Genomic DNA, 20,892 nt, shown 5'->3' on the forward strand with positions numbered 1-20,892 from the left:
CTGCGTGGATGAAACGGAAACGATCGAGAACTTACTGGACTCCTAGCCCCATACATTTAATAGAAAACTTTGTCTTAACCTACCTTCCTTTTAAACCAAAAACAGTGAATAATCAGAATTTCAAATTGCTCTGTTATTTCAACGTTTGATTTTGATAGAAATTGAATTTCAAGTGTGGAAGTGTTTTCTGCATGCAAATATAATTAAATTCCAGCAAGAAACTGAAAAACGAAAGAATCCCTCTGAAATCCATTACAAGTAAAGATGCGAAATATTTCTTCCCAAACCCCTTTGCCAAATAAAAATTAAAGACATTTTTTCTTTATATTAATACTTAAATTTTATTTAAAATTATAAATACATAATTACATTTATATTAATTCAAAATATAATTCAAATGTTATTTCTAAAATAAATAAGGATATTATAACAAACAGCAAAAGGTTGTAAAAAACGAAAGAATTTTCAATTCATAGACAATTCAAAATTAGCGGAATAGTTTTCGAAAATCATTCACTCATTTCAGGATGATAATAATAATAAAAGAGAACATGGAAAACAAAAAAAAAAATGTTTTAAATTTCAAGTGCATGGAAATGTTTTGAATTTTGTTTTTTGTTTTCTTTTATGACTTTTTTCTGTTTAAGTGCACGACGTATATTTAAGTGAGAGACTAATTTAAGTTGCGTTTTGTCTTTAGTTTTGAGGAAAAGCTTCAAGGGGATATATGACCAAAACATAAAGAGGGGAAAGGGGATTGTTGTTGTTAGGGCACTTATGCGTTTGGACTCTGGGCAGTTTGAAAAAGTACTTCAAAGTCAAATAGAACTTGTGAAAAATACAAGTAAAATCCATGAATAACACTCAATACATTTAACATTTAAATTTTAAATATAACTTTTATTAAAAGCAAACCTAACTGTTAAAAAAGATGTATACACTTGGGATTCAAAAGTTTCATATTAGTACAGCACCACATTTATATTTGTTTAAATTGGAAAAACTCGCCTTTTAATTTCTTCCTCTAAGACGTGGGGGTTGGGTAGTTGATGAAATCATAAATAATATTAAGTACATATTATTATTCTTATTCTGGTCCTAATTTTCAAGTTCTATGTGAAAGGCGTCAAATGCTGTAACTAAGGAAAAACTTTTAGTCAAAGTTGTTGGTTGTGGAAATGACTTGTTGTCCCTTCTTTCATTGTTCTCTGCTGCTGTAGTAGGAGTCAGGAATTTTCATTTTGTTTGCCTGTTAGTTTCAAATATATAATATTCCTCTAAATGGTAATGATTTTTATTCTTTTTTCCCTTTTTTTTGCATTATTTTGTATAAGTGGATGGCCATAATTGTTTTATTAATACTTTGAAAATAAACTTAGTTATATGAGGAAAAATAAGAAACTGCGTGGATAAGGTGTAACATTAAAAACAGCTAAAAAGTTCATGCTGTTTCTGTAATTATTATTTTTTTTTTGTGGGGATTTTTTAATTTTATTTTTTATTACAATTACAAAAATACTTAAAATTTTGCAGAATTGTATAAATAAAAAAATGTGTTAACCTGTGTTCGTATGGCTGTGTAAAAGTGAATATTGGTGTACATCTATCTGGGGAAAATTATAAACATATTAATGTTCTTTTGTATTAATAAAAGAAAACTAAAAAAGGAACTCCAAATATTGGCCATGTTGGACCAGGCCAAGTAGCTTCTGTTCTGATAATGCAAAAACAATATTAAATAATTTGTTTTTTGTTGTTTTTCATTTTTCTTCTATAGAAAAGTAATAGTGTCTTTTCGTGGTATGAGAGATTTGCTTCTTCTGGGATGAAAATTTTTACTATTATTTTTTTTTATTAATTTTATATTCCTATACTTTTCCCTCAATTTTATCCTCGCTTGCTTGTTTGTATTCTTCTACACTTATTGTAAAATATAGCTTAGCTTTGTTTTTATGCTTTTGTGGAATTTTGTTGGTTCAACAATATGATTTCGTCATGTGTGTTGTGTTGTTTTTGTTGTTTTATTTTTAAGTTTTCTTGGTTTTGTTGTTGTAGTTGTTGTTATATTGGTTTTTATTATGGATTTCTATTTCAAACTAATTTAACCGCTCTTGAATAACAGGATAGCCACTTGACCCAAGTAGAAGTAGATGAAGTGGCGTGTTTCATGTGTCACATAGGATCCAAAATTTCTTCCTACAATACAATGCCATGTGGGATTGTATTTTTTGTCGAATTCTTTCTTGATGAAGGCGGCAATGTCCTGTAAAGAGAAACGATAGAAACAATAAAATATCGGTGGTTTGAGTTTGTTTTTAAGAAATCGAAATATTAATAAATAACAATTTTAATATAACCAAGTTTTTTATTTTATGGAATTCATGTCCGAAAATAGGTATCTGTTTACTTTTCCTGCAGGAATTGTCCAGCAACCTCTTTCTGAGAGAGTAAGGTAGTTTTGTTCTCTTTTACAATGAAAAGGCGAAAAGTAAACAGACGGTATTCCTGCAGAAGTTTGCAACTAATCAGCTGATTGGTCAAAACAAACCAATTTGTCTCCCATTAAAAGAATTAAAATAAAAGGAAATTATCAATCAGTCTTGCTTATTCCAAAAAAATATTTTTAAAACCAATAGATAGCATCTGATTGAATGTCGATGAATGAGAAGAAGAGTTGCAAGTGATTGCAAGAAAAAATTTGTCCAGCAAGAATTTGCAAACTCTCAGTGAAAGAACTGTCAAAATTATTCTCTCAAATAGCTGTCTTTTGACGATATTTCGAGTTAATTGACGACTTTCAGTAACAATTTACAACAATTGCTACAAATTTTAAGGTTACCAGACACACCTAATGTCTTATGGCGGCTGGCTTTTACATTCTGTAACCGTTAAGGCTGAGTCAGAATGGCATCCTGTAGACTTCTGGGAAACCCCCTGTCTGATGGGAAAGTGGTAGTCGACCTGAATAGTGGAAGGAGGACAGAGCGGGGTGTTGAATAATCAAATGGAGTAAACTCCTGTACTGTTAGATATGGCTTCAACATATTTTTCCTCTTCTAACTTCAAATTTAAATTACCTCAAAGTCACTATATTCATATAAAGTTTTTTTTTTGAAAATTCTCCTTCCAGACAATCAAAATTTGTTTGGAATATCATTTACCTCCCCCAATTTTGTATTATTTATTTATTTTTTGCAATTTGTGCTGAAAACACACCCCCAACCGTAATCCTACAAAACTGTCTGACAAACTTTTGTTATTATTGTGGTAATTAACCCCACAACCTCCGTCATCGAAAAAAGGACGCCTCATCGTAGGCTTTTTCAAATTAATATGTACAAGTCGTCTACACGCAATTCAACAACCAGTAAAAACATTACATTATTATTAACTACTTTACAGGATATTACCGATATTTATTATAATTTGCGTTGCCAGTGGTAAACATACATTCCCGTGTTAAATCAATATTCATTTTGTTTTCCTTCCTTCCATTCTTTTCTTGCACTAAAAGCTGTTGTCATATACGGCGCATAACAACAACTCAACAAACATGGTTTTCTATAAATGAGTTGTTGTTTTTGTTATTATTATAACACATTTATGGGTTGTTGTCAAGGATCTCTTCGCATTCAAGCTATGCAGTACACATTTCACTTTCCGTTTGTCCCTTCTCCTCCCCCACCCAAGGATTGTTCTTTTTTTATAGTTATCATGATGGAATGTTTGTATATGTGCCAGGCGGAGTTCCTCCTAACACAGGTTTGTAACATACTTATTTTTTGGTATCTTATTTCGTCTCATTCCTTATAGTTTTGTCCGTCCATACCACCCTCCCCCCACCCAAAATAAATGTCTTTCTTTAATAGGTCATCGTTTAAGGGAAATTTGTTATATTTCCAAAAACACGCACATTTTGACCTCAATAAATAGAAAACAAGGAATTGCTTTAAGTTTCCGTTATAATTAAACAAGGAGTTGAATTAAATAGCGGTTGTCGTGTCGAGACATAATAACCTCAAACTGCTAGAAATTTTAAGATTTTCTTACAATGAGGTCACACTTTCTTAATTCAAGATCGAAACCTGGAACATTTTTGTATATTTTCTTTGAGGCAGAATTGTGATAAGGAAAATCCATAGAAAATATATATTAAACGTCTAATGCGATAAATTCTATAAATTAATCAGATGTTTCCTATGTTTGAGGTTGGGAAACGGATGAAATTGTGGGATATATAGTAAACGAGTACGATGATTTTATAAGATATATGATTTCCCACTCAGGTAAATAAATTTTCTAATCCCATTAATATTTGCTTTGTTATGTCTGGAAGGGCTATATAATTTATATCCTACCACATTTTATATGAATATTTCCAGAATGTAATTAATGCATATTCAATGCCTTTGCGGAAGGTGTTTGCATTTTTTTGTGAGCTACAGTCATTTTTAAACCAATAATACAAATGTCAGACGCATTCCTAGACAATGTATAATCCTTCGTATACTATCTCATCGGCCTAGCACTCATAAGTTGTGTTCCAGAACCTGCAAATTAGTACTAATTAGCACTAATTCTGCTACAACGCGTTCCCGTACTCCAAAAACTAGCAAAACTTGCAGCTCTCTCGAGAAAAAAATGGCGCTGAGTGGTGCACATTTCTGCTTGTTTTAGCTACATGAATTTGGCCGAGCAGAAATGTGCATATTGTAAATTTGACATTTAATTGGCAGGGCTAACAAGGTTGAAAAATGTATTGATACATTTCAATAAAGAAAATGATCAACTTGAAAACTAAAGAAAAACTAATATTTGTCGTGCAAATAACAAAAAGAGAAAATATGGAGCAACTGATGTATTCACTTTTGGATGATTCCAGCAGTGAAGAGGACTGGCTGAATGAGGAATCAGATTATTAATTATTATTATAAATTATTAATTTTAACTTATCGTCTTCAATACTCATTTTTTAAATGTTGGCGCTCTTTACAGTAAGGTTTCACCAGTCCGATTTAGGTTGTTTACTTTTGGAATTTTGACATTTTATCGCATTTCTGCTAATTTTCCGTTCCCTTATTTTTTGAGCAAACCTATTGAGAATGACATTTCGAACTGTTCTCTCTTCTGCTAGTTTTACTACTAAAAAAGTACTGGAACACAACTATAATGTGCACATAAAGCACATCAAGTTGGAGCAATAATAAATTGATTATATATTTATCATTTCTATAGCATACTTTTAGGATCGCCCAATAATTTTTATAAACTTCATAAACTTTAAATTTTAAAAGTTTGCTTTAAAATTGCTGTAGGTAAATGTGGAACCTGATACGTAATCAGACCTTTAATATAACTTAAAAAAATTACAGCTGACGTTGATATCTTTGGCTCATTATTGACGAAAGTTTATGAAAAGATTTAATGCCATATCGGAACGAAAAGAATCGCACCACTTGTGATTAAAAAAAAAATGGATGTATATAAATGTGTATCACACCATACACCTCAATTAAGGGACAGGGTAAGAAAGAGCCTTGCAATTGTTTTGCAAAAAAAAACCCTTGTAAGCCATCATCCACACCAAATATGCCTGACGAGCCGCTTACCCAACGGCGAAACGCGTCGCATAGTAGTGAGTTTGTGTGGGTTTTGAGATAAAACTCAAAAATTAAACATTCCTATGCTTTCGTTGCTGTACGTGTTTGGGTGTTACCGTGGGAGTCATCCTAACCACCATATGGTGGACAGAACTCCCCCACCCAGACGTGTCAGGAAGGACCTGCATGATCTAAAGAGAGACAAGACAAGACTACCCAACTCCGTCCATAGGATCTTTGGCTCGAGGAATAACCGGAATCGAGCAATAACCGGATCAATCAGTCAATTAACAACGGAGTACGTTGTCACTGCTACAACAACAACAAATCAATCTACCATCCCATTATTTTTGCAAGGACATGTCACTCGAAATGAGCAGAGTAAATTTTTAGTTGACAAAAGTCGACAAAAAAAAAATAGAAAAATATTTGGATTTTTTAGAATTGACCATTCATTTTTTCGCTGCTGGTGTGGAACGTTTGGTTTTATAGTTACTCACTGCTTTGCTAATGAGGAAATGTATTTTACTAAAGAAATAATCCAAGCGTTTGATTATATCTAACTTAGTTTATTTATATGGCCTTGTAATGGATTATTCGCTCTTCATGTAGCCATCAATTCTTTGCTGCGATTTTTTTGTCTTATCATCACCATTTAACCTATACCTATCCGTCCTTCCTTCCATTTCAAACTACTATGCTACTAACTGGAAAGTTTTATTTTTCTTTCTCGGCTGTGTTTGGTATAAACCTATTGTTTCTCTTGGTCATTTTTATTATATTTCCGTTTGGTTTTAACCATGGCGGCATATAATAACACGATTATCCTCCAATGGTATCAAGAACTAACTAAAAACCATACTGGCCAACAAAAGTCGCCCCAAATAACCGCTAGCCTCTACTAATAAGGCAATTTGAACTTAAATCATTGCCATTGCCTTGGTTAAATGCCATGGCTGGCCTGCTGACTGAGTGACTGACTGGCTGTTGGCAGATGATTACCGTGCCATGGCATGAGATGGGTGTTGTTGTTGTTTTTGGGATGGCGGCGACAAATGTTATTATGCTTATATTTGTTGTTGGCCACCTTTTGTGTGTTCTAAGCTTGTTAAGTTGTGGGCAGTTAGGTATATTTTCTGAGAGGCAATTTCTTCCACCTGTACAACACTTTCACCCCCTTTTTCGCATTGGTATTGTGTTTGCTTGTGTATGTGCCCCGTGAGCACACGCCGCACACTTTTAAAAATCAAAGTAGTAGTATACAGAGATATGGAAAAAGGTGGCGCATGTCTCCTCAGCCACAATGCTGGTTGTCCATTCACCTAAATCACAATATTTTTTTTTTTATGAAAGAAGGTTTCACACTGCCAACCAACCACCGCACAAAGCAAGCATGGCTGCTGCTGCTGAGTGTGAGCATGTCTGAGTGTTGCTGTTGTGTCAACCGAAAATAATTCTCATAATTTTACAATGTCATCCAGCAATTTGCCTACATAAAGAGAATAGTAGTTAGTTCCGTATTTTTTGGGTACATAGGCACACGGGGACAAAAGGTGGAGAAGGAGGTGAACAATGTTACCATTGGCCTTTTCTTGAAACAATTTTCATTGCCGCAATATATGTATGTGGTGCATGTGATGTACATAATATTGATTATCTATTTCCAAACGCTCGTTTTTTTCTCTCTTCTACTTTATTTTTAATAACATCCATGACCAAGACAATGAAAATGGGGAAAAATAGTAGGAAGGCTAGCTAGTGATAAGGTTATTACAAAAAATTACATAATACAACAAAAAGGGCATTTTGTAGCATTGCTGACAATGTTATTGAACTTTAATTATGGCAAGCTGTGGGTTTACTTTATCGTATCTATTTATAGAAATAATCACAAAATAACGGCAACAATTGGGGTAATTTGTACCTTATCTATTTATATAGATATATTAAACGTGTGATGATAACTGACACGGGTATTCTCAATTCCGGAAAGGTTCTTTAGGGCCCAAAGAGAGGGAGAGGGGCGAGAAAATGTCAAATTTTCATATTCACCTATCTTCCTAGACTATAAATATAGGTATATGGGAAAAGTTCTATGGTGAGAAATAAGAACGTGTATGGAGGAAGTACGATATTATGGGCAAAGACCTTTTTATGGGATATCCATTTAGGGTTTAGTATTCTATAGGAAATGTATCATAAAATACAGGGTGATATGAAAAAACTGCAACCAACTTCAGACTTGTGTCATTTCTAAGCCACTCGTCCGAAATTATTCCAGCGACAGCTCATTATATTGTTTACAGGCGTACAAAAGCATTTTGGTGAGAATTTTTCAGAAAAAAAAGTTATTCCTGATGGAATTCAAGCTTGATTTCTTTATATTTGGCTGGAAAACTACAAGTGGCTATCGTTAGAGCACTCCAGCATTTAAATGTGAATAAATCTTTTGTGTCTCGTACCATCGTTCGTTACCGTTGTGTTAGCGTAGCCCGACGTCAAGGAAGTGGCCGGAAGAAAACAGCAACATCAGCAGAAACGGTTCAAAAAGTAAAGAAGCGACTTGATCGAAACCCGTGTAGCCAATTACAGGAAATGCCCACAAAAATTACAAAATTTAATTTGCTTTTGGTGCTGTCTTGGGGGGAAACAAACCATAAATTGACAAATTTCAACAACTTGGTATCTTTATTTGTAGACTACTCCCCAGAAGAATCTGTTAACGTGTTTTATACGATTTTTGTTTTGCTGATTTTTCTGATTGTTCTTGTGAAATATCGCATAAATTACCACAATAAATAAAAGATAACAACAAAATGCGCAAACAGAAAATATCAACGTTGCTTATCATCATCATCATCTTAATTATGAACAAAAGTGACAAAAATGAAGGAGTTATAATGGTTGACAAAAGTTGCATTCTGAATGTAATTGCAAAGATCACCTGCAGAGTGGATGAAAAATTGGATATTTTTAATTTGAAACAACAAAATACTATGGTATCCCAAACAAACAAGCCAACACTGTTCTATTTTAAATATCGTTTATTCAGACTAAGACGAGTGCTAAAAAATTGGTTCATCGTTGATTTATTTTTCAGCCATTGGACTAAATTCATTTAGCTTCTTTGCATTGCCTGAACAGAGTATCAGTTATTATTTCAAGTTGTCATACCGATTGCTTTTTTATCATTAAAGATCGACCAATTATTAGATGGTCAATTTCATGCATTGTTTATACGCCAATAAATAAATGAAGCATCTTCGATGTGTTCGGCGCTTAAAGTAGCCCTACCCTTAGTTTTCCTGCTTTGTTTTTGAAAATTACCCCATAAAACATAGGTAGGGTGGCTGAGATTTATGTTACCTAGTTGCCGCCGTACATTAGTAAACCTAGTGTCGTTATTGCACAAATATCCTTTAAATACATCTTTAATTTTTGTTATAATCCATATAAAATCAATTACTTACCTTTTCAATGTTATATTTTTCCAATGCCTGTGTCGCACAATCAACAGCATCCTGTTGCATTTCTTCGCTCATATCAGCATTCTTGATAACAGCTTTGCGATCTGACATTTTTCTGTTTGTTTTCTTTTAGCCTACTTAACAATAGTTATAGAAAAAATAATTGAGAGTTGGATTTGCGGAATCACTTCACCAAAATAAGAACTGGAAGTAGAAAAAAAAAAACAAAGACATTATTAATTTTTTTGTTTGTTTATAGCTAGAAATCAGCAATACAAAAAAAAAAAATCATGAAAGTAAACAAAGGGGATAACGGTTTAGCTTTCTTTTCATTAAACTCTTTGCGTATGATTCTAGAGTAACATAAAATGATGGATGGAGTTGAAAAGTTTTTTGTTTCCAAATGAGCTTTCTTCTTCATAAAATCTATCACTTGTCATCATTATTTAATACAATGACCAAGTGACAATTGAAAATTGCATATGCATTCTGTTATAGTATTTATAATATGACAACAAGAACAGGGCCGGTTATCAGCTGAATGCAACGCCAGCAGTCAATGACTGTTGGCTGTTGTAATATAAACCACGTGGTGCGGATAATGGTTGTTGGTAAAGCCGGCAATAACTTTTTTTGTACATATATTTCTCCAAACGAAAGTAAAAGTGAATAAACAACAGTGGAAACAATTCGATTCGTCTGCTGTTCCAAGGAATTTAATACAAAGTCAGTGGATAACACGAGTCGAGTCTTTATTATATTTTAAAGAGTGACGTCATTTTTTTCAAAATATTGATTGGTGTATGGAGGTATGTATGGAAGTGTTAAATCAAAACAAGCAAAGCTATTTTTGTGCCATTAGAAACCAGTTCTTAAAACAACCGTATATGGCAACTGTATACGATGAGCCGCATGATAGGTATTTGTTCTTCCGCACAAACATGTCATGGTAGCAAAAAAAAAAAAACGTTATTCGACAAAAATCAATTTAAATTAAGAAAGACACAAAAAAGAAAACAGTTCATTGCTATGGAAATATTGCATAGCCTACTTTTAGGCTTATAAAACAATAACAAGGTAATAAAATGACATGATAGCGAAAACTCCAAGGATAGCAACAGCCTAGAACAATGATTATGTAAATACATATTACTTTTATAACCAGTAAACTGCACTTTAATGGTCTAGCAATGATAATAAAGGAGACCCGCTAAACTTAAAATGCTTTGACTTTCACACCTGACTTCAAATTGATGAGTCATTTCAGATGATTGAACAGACAAAAAACCAAACAAAATATATGCTTTATTTTCACTTCACTTTGCACAAGAAACTATAATACCCCCTAACATAGAGATGATAACCCGTTTGCGGTACCCCACCATATGGACTCAATATACTTTGCATTCTTTTTTGTTTATTCATTAGCAGCGTTTTTTTTTTTTTTTGCCACAACATCTGCGCTGGCCAGCCACCACTCATAGATAGGTGAATGCAGAACGCGAGACTGTATAGAAGTAGCAGCAGACAGATAGATATGACCATCAATATTATGACATCAATTAAGTGGCTCTAACATGGCTGGCTGGTTATTCACTTGGTTGTTTGCTTTCCCATTGTAATGTTGGAGATGATTTCTTATCAAATGACACCTACACCGCTTAAAAAGCCATCTGACATGTGGGTATACAAAATTTACTTGAGGGTTGGGTAGGTGGTGCTTAATATTTTGTACCAGGGATTTTATTTGACTTAATTAGAGGACGATTTTAATTTTAAGGTTAAATAATAATGACCAATTGTTATTTTGGTGAGGATGATTAACTCCTGCTTCCTTCAGCAGTGGACCAAAATTAATACTGGAATATAACTTATTAAGAAAAAAATGTTATTTCGGTAGTCAGGCATAATTTCATAAAGGAGAAAGGAGTTTACGGACAGAAGAAAAGAATGAGAATATCTGATACAAATTAAAAAAAAAAACAGGACCTTTGTAACTTAGACATTTAGACACAGAAATTCGATATCCTCTTGTACTTCCCAATCACTTTAAAGGTATCCTGTTTTCCGATTCATAATTTTCCCTTGGTGCGTTCTATTTTTAGTTTCCTTTCACTTTTCATTGGCAACTCTTGGGTAAAACATCCCAACATACTAAAATGGATTCAGAAAAATATTACAATAAGTTTACTCAACATACGAAAATGGCTTGAGAATAATATTAAAAGCTTAAGAACATAAGCCTTAAGGTAGGAAAATTTTTATATTATTCTCAAATTGTATTTTTGGTATGTTGGTATGTTGGTATAGGATACATGACTCCCCTTGATCGCATTAACCAAACAATCTGGCATCATTGTTTTTGCAAAAATATGAATGAACAAAAAAAAAAACGAAAATTTTGGCACAAACATAACGATCAGCAGCAACAACAACAATCATCGAGAAGGTTCTTGTGGTGTTGTTGACACTTCTTGCCCCATGTAAACGTTTGTGAACAACAATGTTTTCTTATTGTTTAACACAATTTGGTCAGGTATGCAAAAAAAATGTTGTTAATCAAATACAAATGTTCATCTATTTGCCCCAGGAAAAAAAAGACGAGGGCATCAATCCTTCTTTACCATTAAAAAACAAATCAACCACCAGCCAAACCAAAATCTTTTTCAGGCTGACAGGAAGTGGTACCACAAAAGTGGGTGGGATTGTTTAAGAATTGTGTGATGAAAAAATGCTTCCGCAAATGATACTTTATTAAACTAAAATTGCGAAAGAAATCCTTAAGTTCCACACGAACACATTTCCTTACAACCAATATTGCTCAGCTTGAAATGATTTTTTTCGTCAGGATTAGCATAAACTCACCCACCTCCTCTTTGGGCAATTGCAAAAAAGAGAGGCAACAGCTCACTTCAATCACTCAAAATCTTTTCTTACAATAGGTATTGATTTTAGATTTAAATCCTTTCAAAAAATACTTTTTAATGAATTCACAAAATTTCAAGTCCAGGAATTTCAAAAGAAAGCTCAAGGAAAACTTTTTTTATGTATAAAAAATACTTGTCAACTCCACTTTTTTATTGTACACTTAAAATACTTTAATTACTTTTGTTTTAAAGCTATTATTTTGTATTTTCTTGATGCAAATTACTTAGTTGTTTCTTTGGCGCTTAATATTTTATTATTACCGTAGACGAGGATTGTTTGAATTTTTGCGTGATGCTTGTTCGGTGTTTTTAAAGTGAATATTTGCTAGTGTAAATTTTCACGTCCTCAACTCTCCCTCATTCTAGGAGTCTTCTATCAGGCGACTTCTATCAATTGTGAATGTGTGTGTATGTGATGTTGCCACAGTGGCAATAAATAGTATGGCGTGGCCACTTTGTAACCGACAATCAATTTTCGATCTATAGATACCCATTGGCATGCCTTGGCGTTTCTGTTGTGATTCTCTAATTTATCACCAGTTGCTTTGCTCTCTTCGAAGGCCAATTTTCAAACTACATATCCGCAGCAATATTCCGTTACAAGACGGATGTCAGCGATAGATTAAATCTGTTAGTAATTATGAATGATCCCCATCTTTGGTAGTTATCATGCTGCGACAATGAACTGTCAAACCAATTTTGGAATTGAAAATTTTGAATGAAAAGTTCTTCAAATTCGTTAAAGCTCTTGAAAAATGCTTATTATAACAACCTCCGACTGGTGTCATGTAAGGAAACATATAAAAATCCACTTATTTTTAAAAAAACAGTCAAAAATGTTGACATATCAATGTTCCTCACCATTGATGCCCCATACCGTATTCTTCTACCATGATAGTTATGTAGCCTGTTTGCCGTTAGTTTTATTTGTAGCACAGTTAGTTGAAAAGCATTTATTGAGACTAGCTTCTGTAAATCTGCACAAGTTTTTCTCTGCGTTAGCAAGATGGTGCTTCGACAAATTCCAGGATATACCTGCGTTCTAGAAACTATAAAGTCAATATGACATTACCTGATGGTAAATACATTGGCAAAATGTCTATGCCCCAATCCAATTATTCTTTGCAGTACCAAGTACCCGTATCCTCTATATTTTTTTTTTTTGAACTACATATCCCTAAATAATCGATTATAGGGTTCTATACAAATATGCATGAGAAATTAGGACGTATATTGCATGGTATCTTTGTTTCTATAAGAATAAATCACCTACTGACAAACGAAATGAACAGTTTTTATCCAGACTGCATAGAATGTCAAAGAAAATGGTTGTTAATACCTTCTCTAAAAATCGATTATTCGATATTCCATCATCACTACTTCCTTCTCGGCGTTTCCCAGAAAAAAATCGAACATTAGTCATAACTAGATCTACATATCCCTAATCGGCTTCATCTTGAAAAAATAGCTTGGGAAAAAAATTGTGTGCAAGAAGAAAACCAATAAAATTGTGATTATAAACCAATAGAACTACAAATACTTTAGAGAAAAGAGAGTAATATATCGCAAACCACCTATTGTACTATTAGAAAACACTATTCATATTTTTTATTAGATAATTTGCTAAACAAAATATTTAAACATTTAGAGGAAAAGCGACGTAACGCAGCAGAACGTAAGACAAAAATATGGTATCGAAAAAGAATTTTCAAAATGGCAGAGTAAATGCAGCACAACAACAACGTCAGATGCCATATAAAAAGCCACCAATAAAACCACCGATGAACACCAATTTTAACAATAATCCAATGTTCAATGTCAGTCAGATACCCGACAATCCGGGTTATTTAGATTTTGATTTCAATCTACCCACACCACCGAATAATGGCAATAATAATGCCGCCTTCAACAAGAATAATATCAACAACAATGCAGCCGCAGCAGATGCTAAAAAGAAAAACAATAATAACAAGAATAAGGCGAAGAATGGAAAGCCCCAGCCAAATGTTGGATGGAAGAATAACAATCAGGTTGGAGGACCTGTGAACAATCCTCGCTTCAACGGTCCACGCAACAACTTTGGTATGGCAAATCGTGGCCGCGGCAATCGTATGATGCCACCAATGGGCGCAGGTCCTCGTGGCATGGGTCCCATGGGATTCCATCCACCAATGGGTGGTTTCCAACCACCAATGATGCCACCACCCATGCCGATGCGTCCGCCAATACCCCCAATGGGTATGGGAGTACAGCCTCCACCTCCATTTATGCGTCGCAATGGACCCATGCCACCAATTCCGCCCATGATTCCACCACGCATGATGCCACCGGCACCCTTCATGGCCGGCGGTAAGATAAAGAAAAACAAACTTAGCCCCAAAAAGGTTACCAAGGGTAAGGGCAGTACAGTGAAAACCCTCAAGAATTTGATTAATCAATATCCCATTGACAAACCATGGGTAACCAGCGAAATACGGGAGGAGCATGACAAGAAAGTCGATATTGAGAATCGTCTTAAAGGCAACAAAGACGATGAGTTGTTTGCACAGTTCAAAGTACAACGTGACAAATTCGTGGCCATGTACGAGTCTGCCCGCGAGGAGTATTTGAAAAAGGAGGCTGCTTCGGTTAAGGCTAAGGTAAATATGATAAATAATAATACTTGATGAGCAGTTATGTAGGCCCAAAGCTTTCTTTAAAATATGTAATTCTAAGAATATGAGAGCTAAGATATGCCTGTAGAGAAAGTCAGAGACATGATAATTCAGTGCAAGGACTTTTGGCTACAGTTTCTATTTGGCCAAGTTGTATTTGATAGGATAGAACAGAACATCCTGATGGTTCTTTGCCACTGTCAAATGCCATCAAAAGCATTAAATTAAATGGAAAATACATAGAACACAGTGAAAATGGTTGTCCCTATCACTTTCTTGAAGTCTTCCCGTGACGGAAAGGTAATCTATCCATGTCCAGCTTTATATGTGCTATTGACTTGCTAGATGTTATCCTTTACACCTATATCTTATAGCATATTTTTTTTGTAAACAGAAAATGTTATTAACATTTTATTTCTTAATTTTTTCTCAAATAAAACTTTTTACAGGATGAAAAAGACAAACAAACAAATACAACCAAAAAGGACGATAAAAAAGAGGCAAACACAAATGAAAATAAAAAGAATTAACTTTTTACAATGGTATATATTTAAATAGAAAAGAGTTGCAAGAGCTGACAAATTAAGAGAGAGCTTCAATATACAAATACGATACTATGAAAATCACATCATCCAGTACACATAATCTTGAAAAGTTCTGAAATATTAAGAAACCAAGTTAATGTTTTTAATGATTTTTCCAATGCTTAATCAGATATAAAAATAACTTTAAAGAAAGCGTTCAATAATTAATTATATTTATCTGTGTGTCTATTTAAAGATGTAAAGAAAACCAAAAATGTAAACATTAAAATCAGAACTTATTCTCATTTGCTGCATTAACGGTCGATCACAAAGAATTGAACAACATTTTAACTTAACTAGTAATCTTGCAAAAGCCAAGTTCTGTTTTTAAAGCAGTCGCAACACTTTGCTTGCCGCGCTGCTGCATGAAATACTATTATTAATATATCAACAAAGAAAAGAAAACATACCTCTAACTTTAAGACCATTCAAATAAATTTTGAAAACAATTATTTACACAAATATTTCATTTGCATAACTATACTAAACGAAATTTTTAAAAATGATTGTAATTGATTGGTAACCTAACCATTGAAAACTTGAAAAATAAAACAAGGCGACGGCGACCAATCTGTTTTGGCTAATGTTTCTAAGAGAAATATGAAATAAAAATTGTATATCTCTACTTTGAAGATCAAACCACAGAAATATCCAAAACAGATTAGATACCTCTGCCTGCATTCACTCAATCTAGATTGCTGTCGTCAAGACTCCTGCCCCCGGCAACCAAGGCATCAGGCATACCCTTGTTATTTACAAAGAGATGATATTGATAAAGAAGCCACAGTAGGTTCTGTCCTGACCGCCATAAGGGGGTTCGATTTTTGTAATATTTTTTTGGCAAAAAAGCTCTTTTTCATTTGTATTGTTTGTCTTAATTTTCCACTGAAAATTGTTAAAAAAAATAAGTTAAAATAGTCGCATGGGCACGGTTTGTGACATTTCTTTGTTGCCTTGGCAGAAATGTTGGCAAACGAAACAAATCAATATTCTATTTGTCGATATTTTAACTTGTTTTTTTGTACAATATCTAACCACCTATATATTTTAGTGTGTAAGTGTAACAGATTAAAATAAAGTTAAGTCTAATCCGAAAAAAGTGTAAAATATATCGTTTTATTCAATTCGAAGAGATCAGATGGTAGGTATGTACAGGGTGAGATAAATTTAATATTTTTTAATTTTATTCAATGAAAGGAAAAAAAATGTCGGAAATAGCATCAAATTTTAGAATAAGTTTAGATTTGTTCGAATCAGTCACCTTTGGCACGAACTATGGCCTTTAAACGGCCAATGAAACCACACGCCGCCCGAATGTTGATCTGCGGTATTTTGGCCCATTCCCGGCGAAGTGCTTGCTTGAGGTGATCGACACTTTGATATTTTTTAGTGCCAACATTGCTTTCCAAAATACTCCAGACACAATAGTCCAACGAATTGGAATCCGGAGATTTTAGTGGCCATTGTTCGCTGGAAATGAAGCAAGGAACCTCATTTTGTAACCATTCTTGGATGGCTCGGTCAGAGTGCGATGATGCTGAGTCCTGTTGGAATGTCCAAGGTCTGCGGCCAAAATGTTTGCGTGTCCAAGGCTTTAATACACCCTCTAAAATATTTTCGCCATAATATTCGGCATTTATTCTGATGCCACTGTCGATTAATACGAGCGGAGAGCGACCATCGGCTGTTATGACGGCCCACACCATCACCATGGCCAGCGCTTGAGTTCTGGTGGCCAACCGAAGGTGCACATTTTCCGCTGACCACTTTTTGGAATTTCAAGGGTTTTACCTCATAGCTCATATTTCAAAATTTGCCGAATGGAATATTGTGATATGCTCAGCTCACGAGCCATTTTTCGGCCACTGCGACGCGGGTTTCGATCAAGTCGCTTCTTTACTTTTTGAACCATTTCTGCTGATGTTGCTGTTTTCATCCGCACCAGTATCACGACAACGAGCGATGGTACGAGACACAAAAGATTTATTCACATTTAAATGCTGGAGTGCTCTAACGATACCTACTAGTTGTTTTCCATGCAAATATAAAGAAATCACACTATTACGCTTGAATTCCATCACGAGAACTTTGACTCATCATATGAGTTCCTCATTGCGGCTCTATTTTCCCCTGAACCGATTCTATACAGCCAGAACTCACAAACAGGAATAATAACAATTGATGAACTTCTTCCATTTCGTTGCAATATAAAACCAAATTGTTTTATATTTCATTTTCTGCATAAATTTTATTTAGCAAAAAATGGAAACATTAAATCCTAAACGATGACAATATTAAATAATTTATTTTATAAAACAAACAAAAAATTACTTGGGGCCCAACATGTCTTGTGGCCTGACCCATTGAGCGAATTGTTCCTCGGTGAGATAGCCCAATTTAATGGCTTCCTCCTTCAAGGTTGTGCCGTTTTTATGGGCAGTCTTGGCGATCTTGGCAGCCTTGTCGTAACCAATGTGAGGATTCAAAGCGGTGACCAACATAAGGGATTCGTTCATGATTTTGTTGATGCGATCTCTGTTGGCTTGGATGCCCTGTACGCAATTGGCAGTGAAGGTGCGGCTTCCATCAGCTAAAAGAAGAGGACAGAAATGCAAATTGGAACAAGTTTTCCCCTAAGAATACAGCCTAATATTTGACTTACACAACAAACGAATGGAACGCAAGACATTGGAAACAACCAAAGGCTTGAAAACATTCAATTCGAAGTGGCCATTGGAACCACCGACTGTGACAGCAACTTGATTACCCATAACTTGAGCAGCAACCATGGTCATTGACTCGCACTGGGTGGGATTGACTTTGCCAGGCATAATGGAGCTGCCGGGCTCATTTTCGGGCAACATTAGTTCTCCCAAGCCACATCGTGGACCAGAGCCCAAGAAGCGAATGTCATTGGCAATTTTCATGAGACTTACGGCAATGGTATTCAACACACCATGGACTTCAACCATGGCATCACGGGCAGCCAAGGCTTCAAACTTGTTGGGGGCAGTGACAAACGGCAATCCGGTCAATTGGGCAATCTTGGCAGCACACTTTTCAGCGAAACCAATGCGAGTATTAAGACCAGTACCGACAGCGGTACCACCCAAAGCCAATTCATAGACACGTGGCAAGCAGGCATCGATGCGATCCAAGGCATAGGCCATCTGTTGGGCATAGCCACTGAACTCTTGGCCCAAGGTCAAGGGTACGGCATCCATGGTGTGGGTACGGCCAATCTTAATGATATCCTTAAACTCATCCGACTTGGCCTTGAGGGCATCGTGCAAAATTTTAATGGCGGGCTTAAGGTTGTTGTTCAATTCCAAGGCGACGGAAATATGAATGGCGGTGGGGAATGTGTCATTAGAACTTTGGGATTTGTTGACGTGATCATTGGGGTGGACAGGATCCTTGGAACCCAGCTTGCCGCCCAACAACTCAATAGCACGGTTGCTAATGACCTAAATTACATAACAACAGGGTTTAACAAACAATGTGGGTTTCTTTCTTGTTTACACCTTACCTCGTTGACGTTCATGTTACTTTGAGTACCAGAACCGGTTTGCCAAATAACCAATGGGAAGTGATCATCATAAAGCTTTCCTGAGATCACATCATCAGCAGCCTTTGAAATAGCGTCACTTATCTTGGGATCCAAACCAAATTCCTTGTTAACCTCAGCGGCAGCCTTCTTCAAGATACCCATGGCCTGGACGACCGGCTTGGGCATACGCTCCGTTGGGCCACCAATGGGGAAATTAATTTGGGAACGCATTGTTTGGGCGCCATAGTATTTGTCACTGGGCACCTTCAATTCGCCGAAAGTATCGGTTTCAATGCGATAATCTTGGAGCGCCTAAAAATGTAAAACAAAGAGTTATAATGGAATATGCTCAAAAGCAAACAAAAGTTGTTGATTTGTCTTCCAGTCTCGTCGTTACGGCTCACCATTCTTATAGCAAACGTATTGCAATACTAAACGAACGTTTCTTATTATATCACACTGGGAAAAACGAGTGACTTTGGTTTCAGATTTCAAAGTCAACAAAATGGAAATTTAACTCAAGAGATAACGTTAACGTTTTTCATTGTTTTTTATGTCATATCAGTGTATGGTGGATTGGCGGTTAGGATTATCACGGTTGTTGTTTTTGTTTTTCTTTTTTTTTAGTTTCCACTCAAAACCAGAACAACTTGCCAGCCAAGCAAAAAAAAAAACGCTTAAATTTCATTATCAAACCGGTTAATTGATCTTTTTTTAAAAAGTGCTAATCGTTTTTAAATGTAAACAGTCTGTTGTGAATTGTTTTTGTTGCTTTCAGAAAAGGTTCTACTCATTTTGATGGAATGGAATTGATAGTACTGAATGAGAATTGAAAAGCCGATTTTAACACAGTTCCATAAAACAATGCCATAGAAATCGAAAATTGTCTAAGAGTGCAACAATGCTGTTGTGTGAAATAAAAAAGTGAAAATGGTACCGAGGAAGTAATTTGTCTAAACATGTAGAAATACGCCAAATTTTAACGACCTTACAAAATTGTAAAAATATAACTGTGTGGTTTTATAAAGCAAAAATTGTCAAAAAGGTAGAATCTTCCACCATCTGGAAAATGTGAAAATGTTAGCAATTTTTTGCAAGGGAGTAATCTACCCCAGTTTGTTGATTCCAAGGATCTTGGATACTAAGTAGTTATGTCAAATATAAGTAATCTTAAATATTTAGTACTTTGTGGACCTCCACAAGCTTCTATGCATATGTGCGCCCATGTGGTTTCCTTTGTATTCTATAAATACAATATATATATAACAAGACACAAATAAAGGAGTTTATGATTCTCGCAAAAGGGACACATAAAAAAAACAAAAATTTATGAATGTACATACTAATTCTAAGCCTTTTTATGTACGCAGACATATGTATATACATATATAATTATACATTTTACCGGCTTTCTTCACTTTGCAAAAAGAGGTACTTGCAGAACTATTGTTGTTGTAACAGCCGTCATTCAATATTTGACATAACCAATTGGAATAACAACTGAAAAATCTTAATTTTCCAGACAAATTTTGAAAACATTCCATTAAATTTGTGATGTCAGTAATGTTAGGTAACTTCTTCTACAGGAATTATACAATTTATCTTCATATTCAGACAGAAAACCTATCTGGATATACTCATATCGAGATTACATAATTTTCTCTTGAAAAATCATAAAAATACAAATTTATTCTTACCATAACGGATGTATTGATCCAGCGTGTTTTGCCAAACTGTTGCACAGCCCGGACGGAAGAACGTTGCAATAGCTGGAACACCATCTTTGTCGCTTTTATTCTATTTTCCAATTTTAATCCTAAATACCCTCAGCCGATTCACACAAACAACTGCTGGCTGTTGACGGCGGCAGCGGTAGTAGGGATATGTAGGTCGACTTTCGTTTAATCGATTATTGAAAGCGACAAATGCGATTGATTTTAGCATTTCGTCAATAAAGGTTATGGGCTTAATAGAAGCGTATTGAAAATAATAAAAAGGATTATCTTTTAAAATATAAACAGTAGTTTTGTAGCTGATTTTATTTATTCCTAGGTTTAATATGGAAAATATCGATTCTGTATTGTAGATTATTCGAAAAGTCCTGCTATCG

The 20,892-nt window shown here is 34.8% G+C and overlaps 3 protein-coding genes across 7 annotated transcripts; 1 reads left to right on the plus strand and 2 right to left on the minus strand.

Annotated features, from left to right (window-relative positions):
- Nucleotides 1–872: 872 nt before the first annotated feature.
- Nucleotides 873–12,408, minus strand: LOC101901600 (dynein light chain 2, cytoplasmic). Of its 3 annotated transcripts, none has more exons than XM_005188844.4 (3): nt 12,256–12,408; nt 9,071–9,271; nt 873–2,263 (listed from the first exon to the last, which is right to left on the minus strand). In XM_005188844.4, exons 2-3 carry the CDS (start codon nt 9,176–9,178, stop codon nt 2,102–2,104), a joined length of 270 nt encoding a protein of 89 aa, XP_005188901.1. In that variant the 5' UTR covers nt 9,179–9,271; nt 12,256–12,408; the 3' UTR covers nt 873–2,101. The 3 variants fall into 3 exon arrangements, with proteins under 3 accessions (XP_005188901.1, XP_005188905.1, XP_005188903.1); XM_005188848.4 differs by having other exon boundaries at nt 12,219–12,365; XM_005188846.4 differs by having other exon boundaries at nt 12,174–12,329.
- Nucleotides 12,409–13,400: 992 nt separating this feature from the next.
- On the plus strand, nt 13,401–15,735 carry LOC101887594 (DNA-binding protein K10). 2 transcript variants are annotated; one of them, XM_005188850.4, is made up of 3 exons: nt 13,401–13,549; nt 13,610–14,633; nt 15,098–15,735. In XM_005188850.4, the coding sequence occupies exons 2-3, from the start codon at nt 13,683–13,685 to the stop codon at nt 15,176–15,178; spliced, it is 1,032 nt and encodes a 343-aa protein (XP_005188907.1). In that variant the 5' UTR covers nt 13,401–13,549; nt 13,610–13,682; the 3' UTR covers nt 15,179–15,735. The 2 variants fall into 2 exon arrangements, with proteins under 2 accessions (XP_005188907.1, XP_011294702.1); XM_011296400.3 differs by having other exon boundaries at nt 13,411–13,549; nt 13,643–14,633.
- A 1,715-nt stretch (nt 15,736–17,450) lies between these two features.
- LOC101897600 (fumarate hydratase, mitochondrial) lies at nt 17,451–20,654 on the minus strand. 2 transcript variants are annotated; one of them, XM_005190991.4, is made up of 4 exons: nt 20,480–20,654; nt 18,762–19,094; nt 17,895–18,699; nt 17,451–17,822 (listed from the first exon to the last, which is right to left on the minus strand). In XM_005190991.4, exons 1-4 carry the CDS (start codon nt 20,561–20,563, stop codon nt 17,560–17,562), a joined length of 1,485 nt encoding a protein of 494 aa, XP_005191048.1. In that variant the 5' UTR covers nt 20,564–20,654; the 3' UTR covers nt 17,451–17,559. The 2 variants fall into 2 exon arrangements, with proteins under 2 accessions (XP_005191048.1, XP_011295671.1); XM_011297369.3 differs by lacking the exon at nt 20,480–20,654 and adding an exon at nt 19,187–19,321.
- Between the last annotated feature and the right edge of the window lie 238 nt (nt 20,655–20,892).

This window comes from Musca domestica, unplaced genomic scaffold, assembly GCF_030504385.1.
Source record: "Musca domestica strain aabys unplaced genomic scaffold, Musca_domestica.polishedcontigs.V.1.1 20, whole genome shotgun sequence".
Taxonomy (NCBI): Eukaryota; Metazoa; Arthropoda; class Insecta; order Diptera; family Muscidae; genus Musca; species Musca domestica.

Bases quoted from the DNA above. Each gene is read 5' to 3' on its own strand.
- LOC101901600 (XM_005188844.4), bottom strand. From the start codon at position 9,178: ATGTCAGATCGCAAAGCTGTTATCAAGAATGCTGATATGAGCGAAGAA. The intron at 2,264-9,070 runs GTAAGTAATTGA...TTCTCTTTACAG, and splicing joins AAAAATATAACATTGAAAAG to GACATTGCCGCCTTCATCAA.
- LOC101887594 (XM_005188850.4), top strand. From the start codon at position 13,683: ATGGTATCGAAAAAGAATTTTCAAAATGGCAGAGTAAATGCAGCACAA. The intron at 14,634-15,097 runs GTAAATATGATA...AACTTTTTACAG, and splicing joins CTGCTTCGGTTAAGGCTAAG to GATGAAAAAGACAAACAAAC.
- LOC101897600 (XM_005190991.4), bottom strand. From the start codon at position 20,563: ATGGTGTTCCAGCTATTGCAACGTTCTTCCGTCCGGGCTGTGCAACAG. The intron at 19,095-20,479 runs GTAAGAATAAAT...TTACATTTTTAG, and splicing joins GGATCAATACATCCGTTATG to GCGCTCCAAGATTATCGCAT. The intron at 17,823-17,894 runs GTAAGTCAAATA...CTCTTCTTTTAG, and splicing joins GCGTTCCATTCGTTTGTTGT to CTGATGGAAGCCGCACCTTC.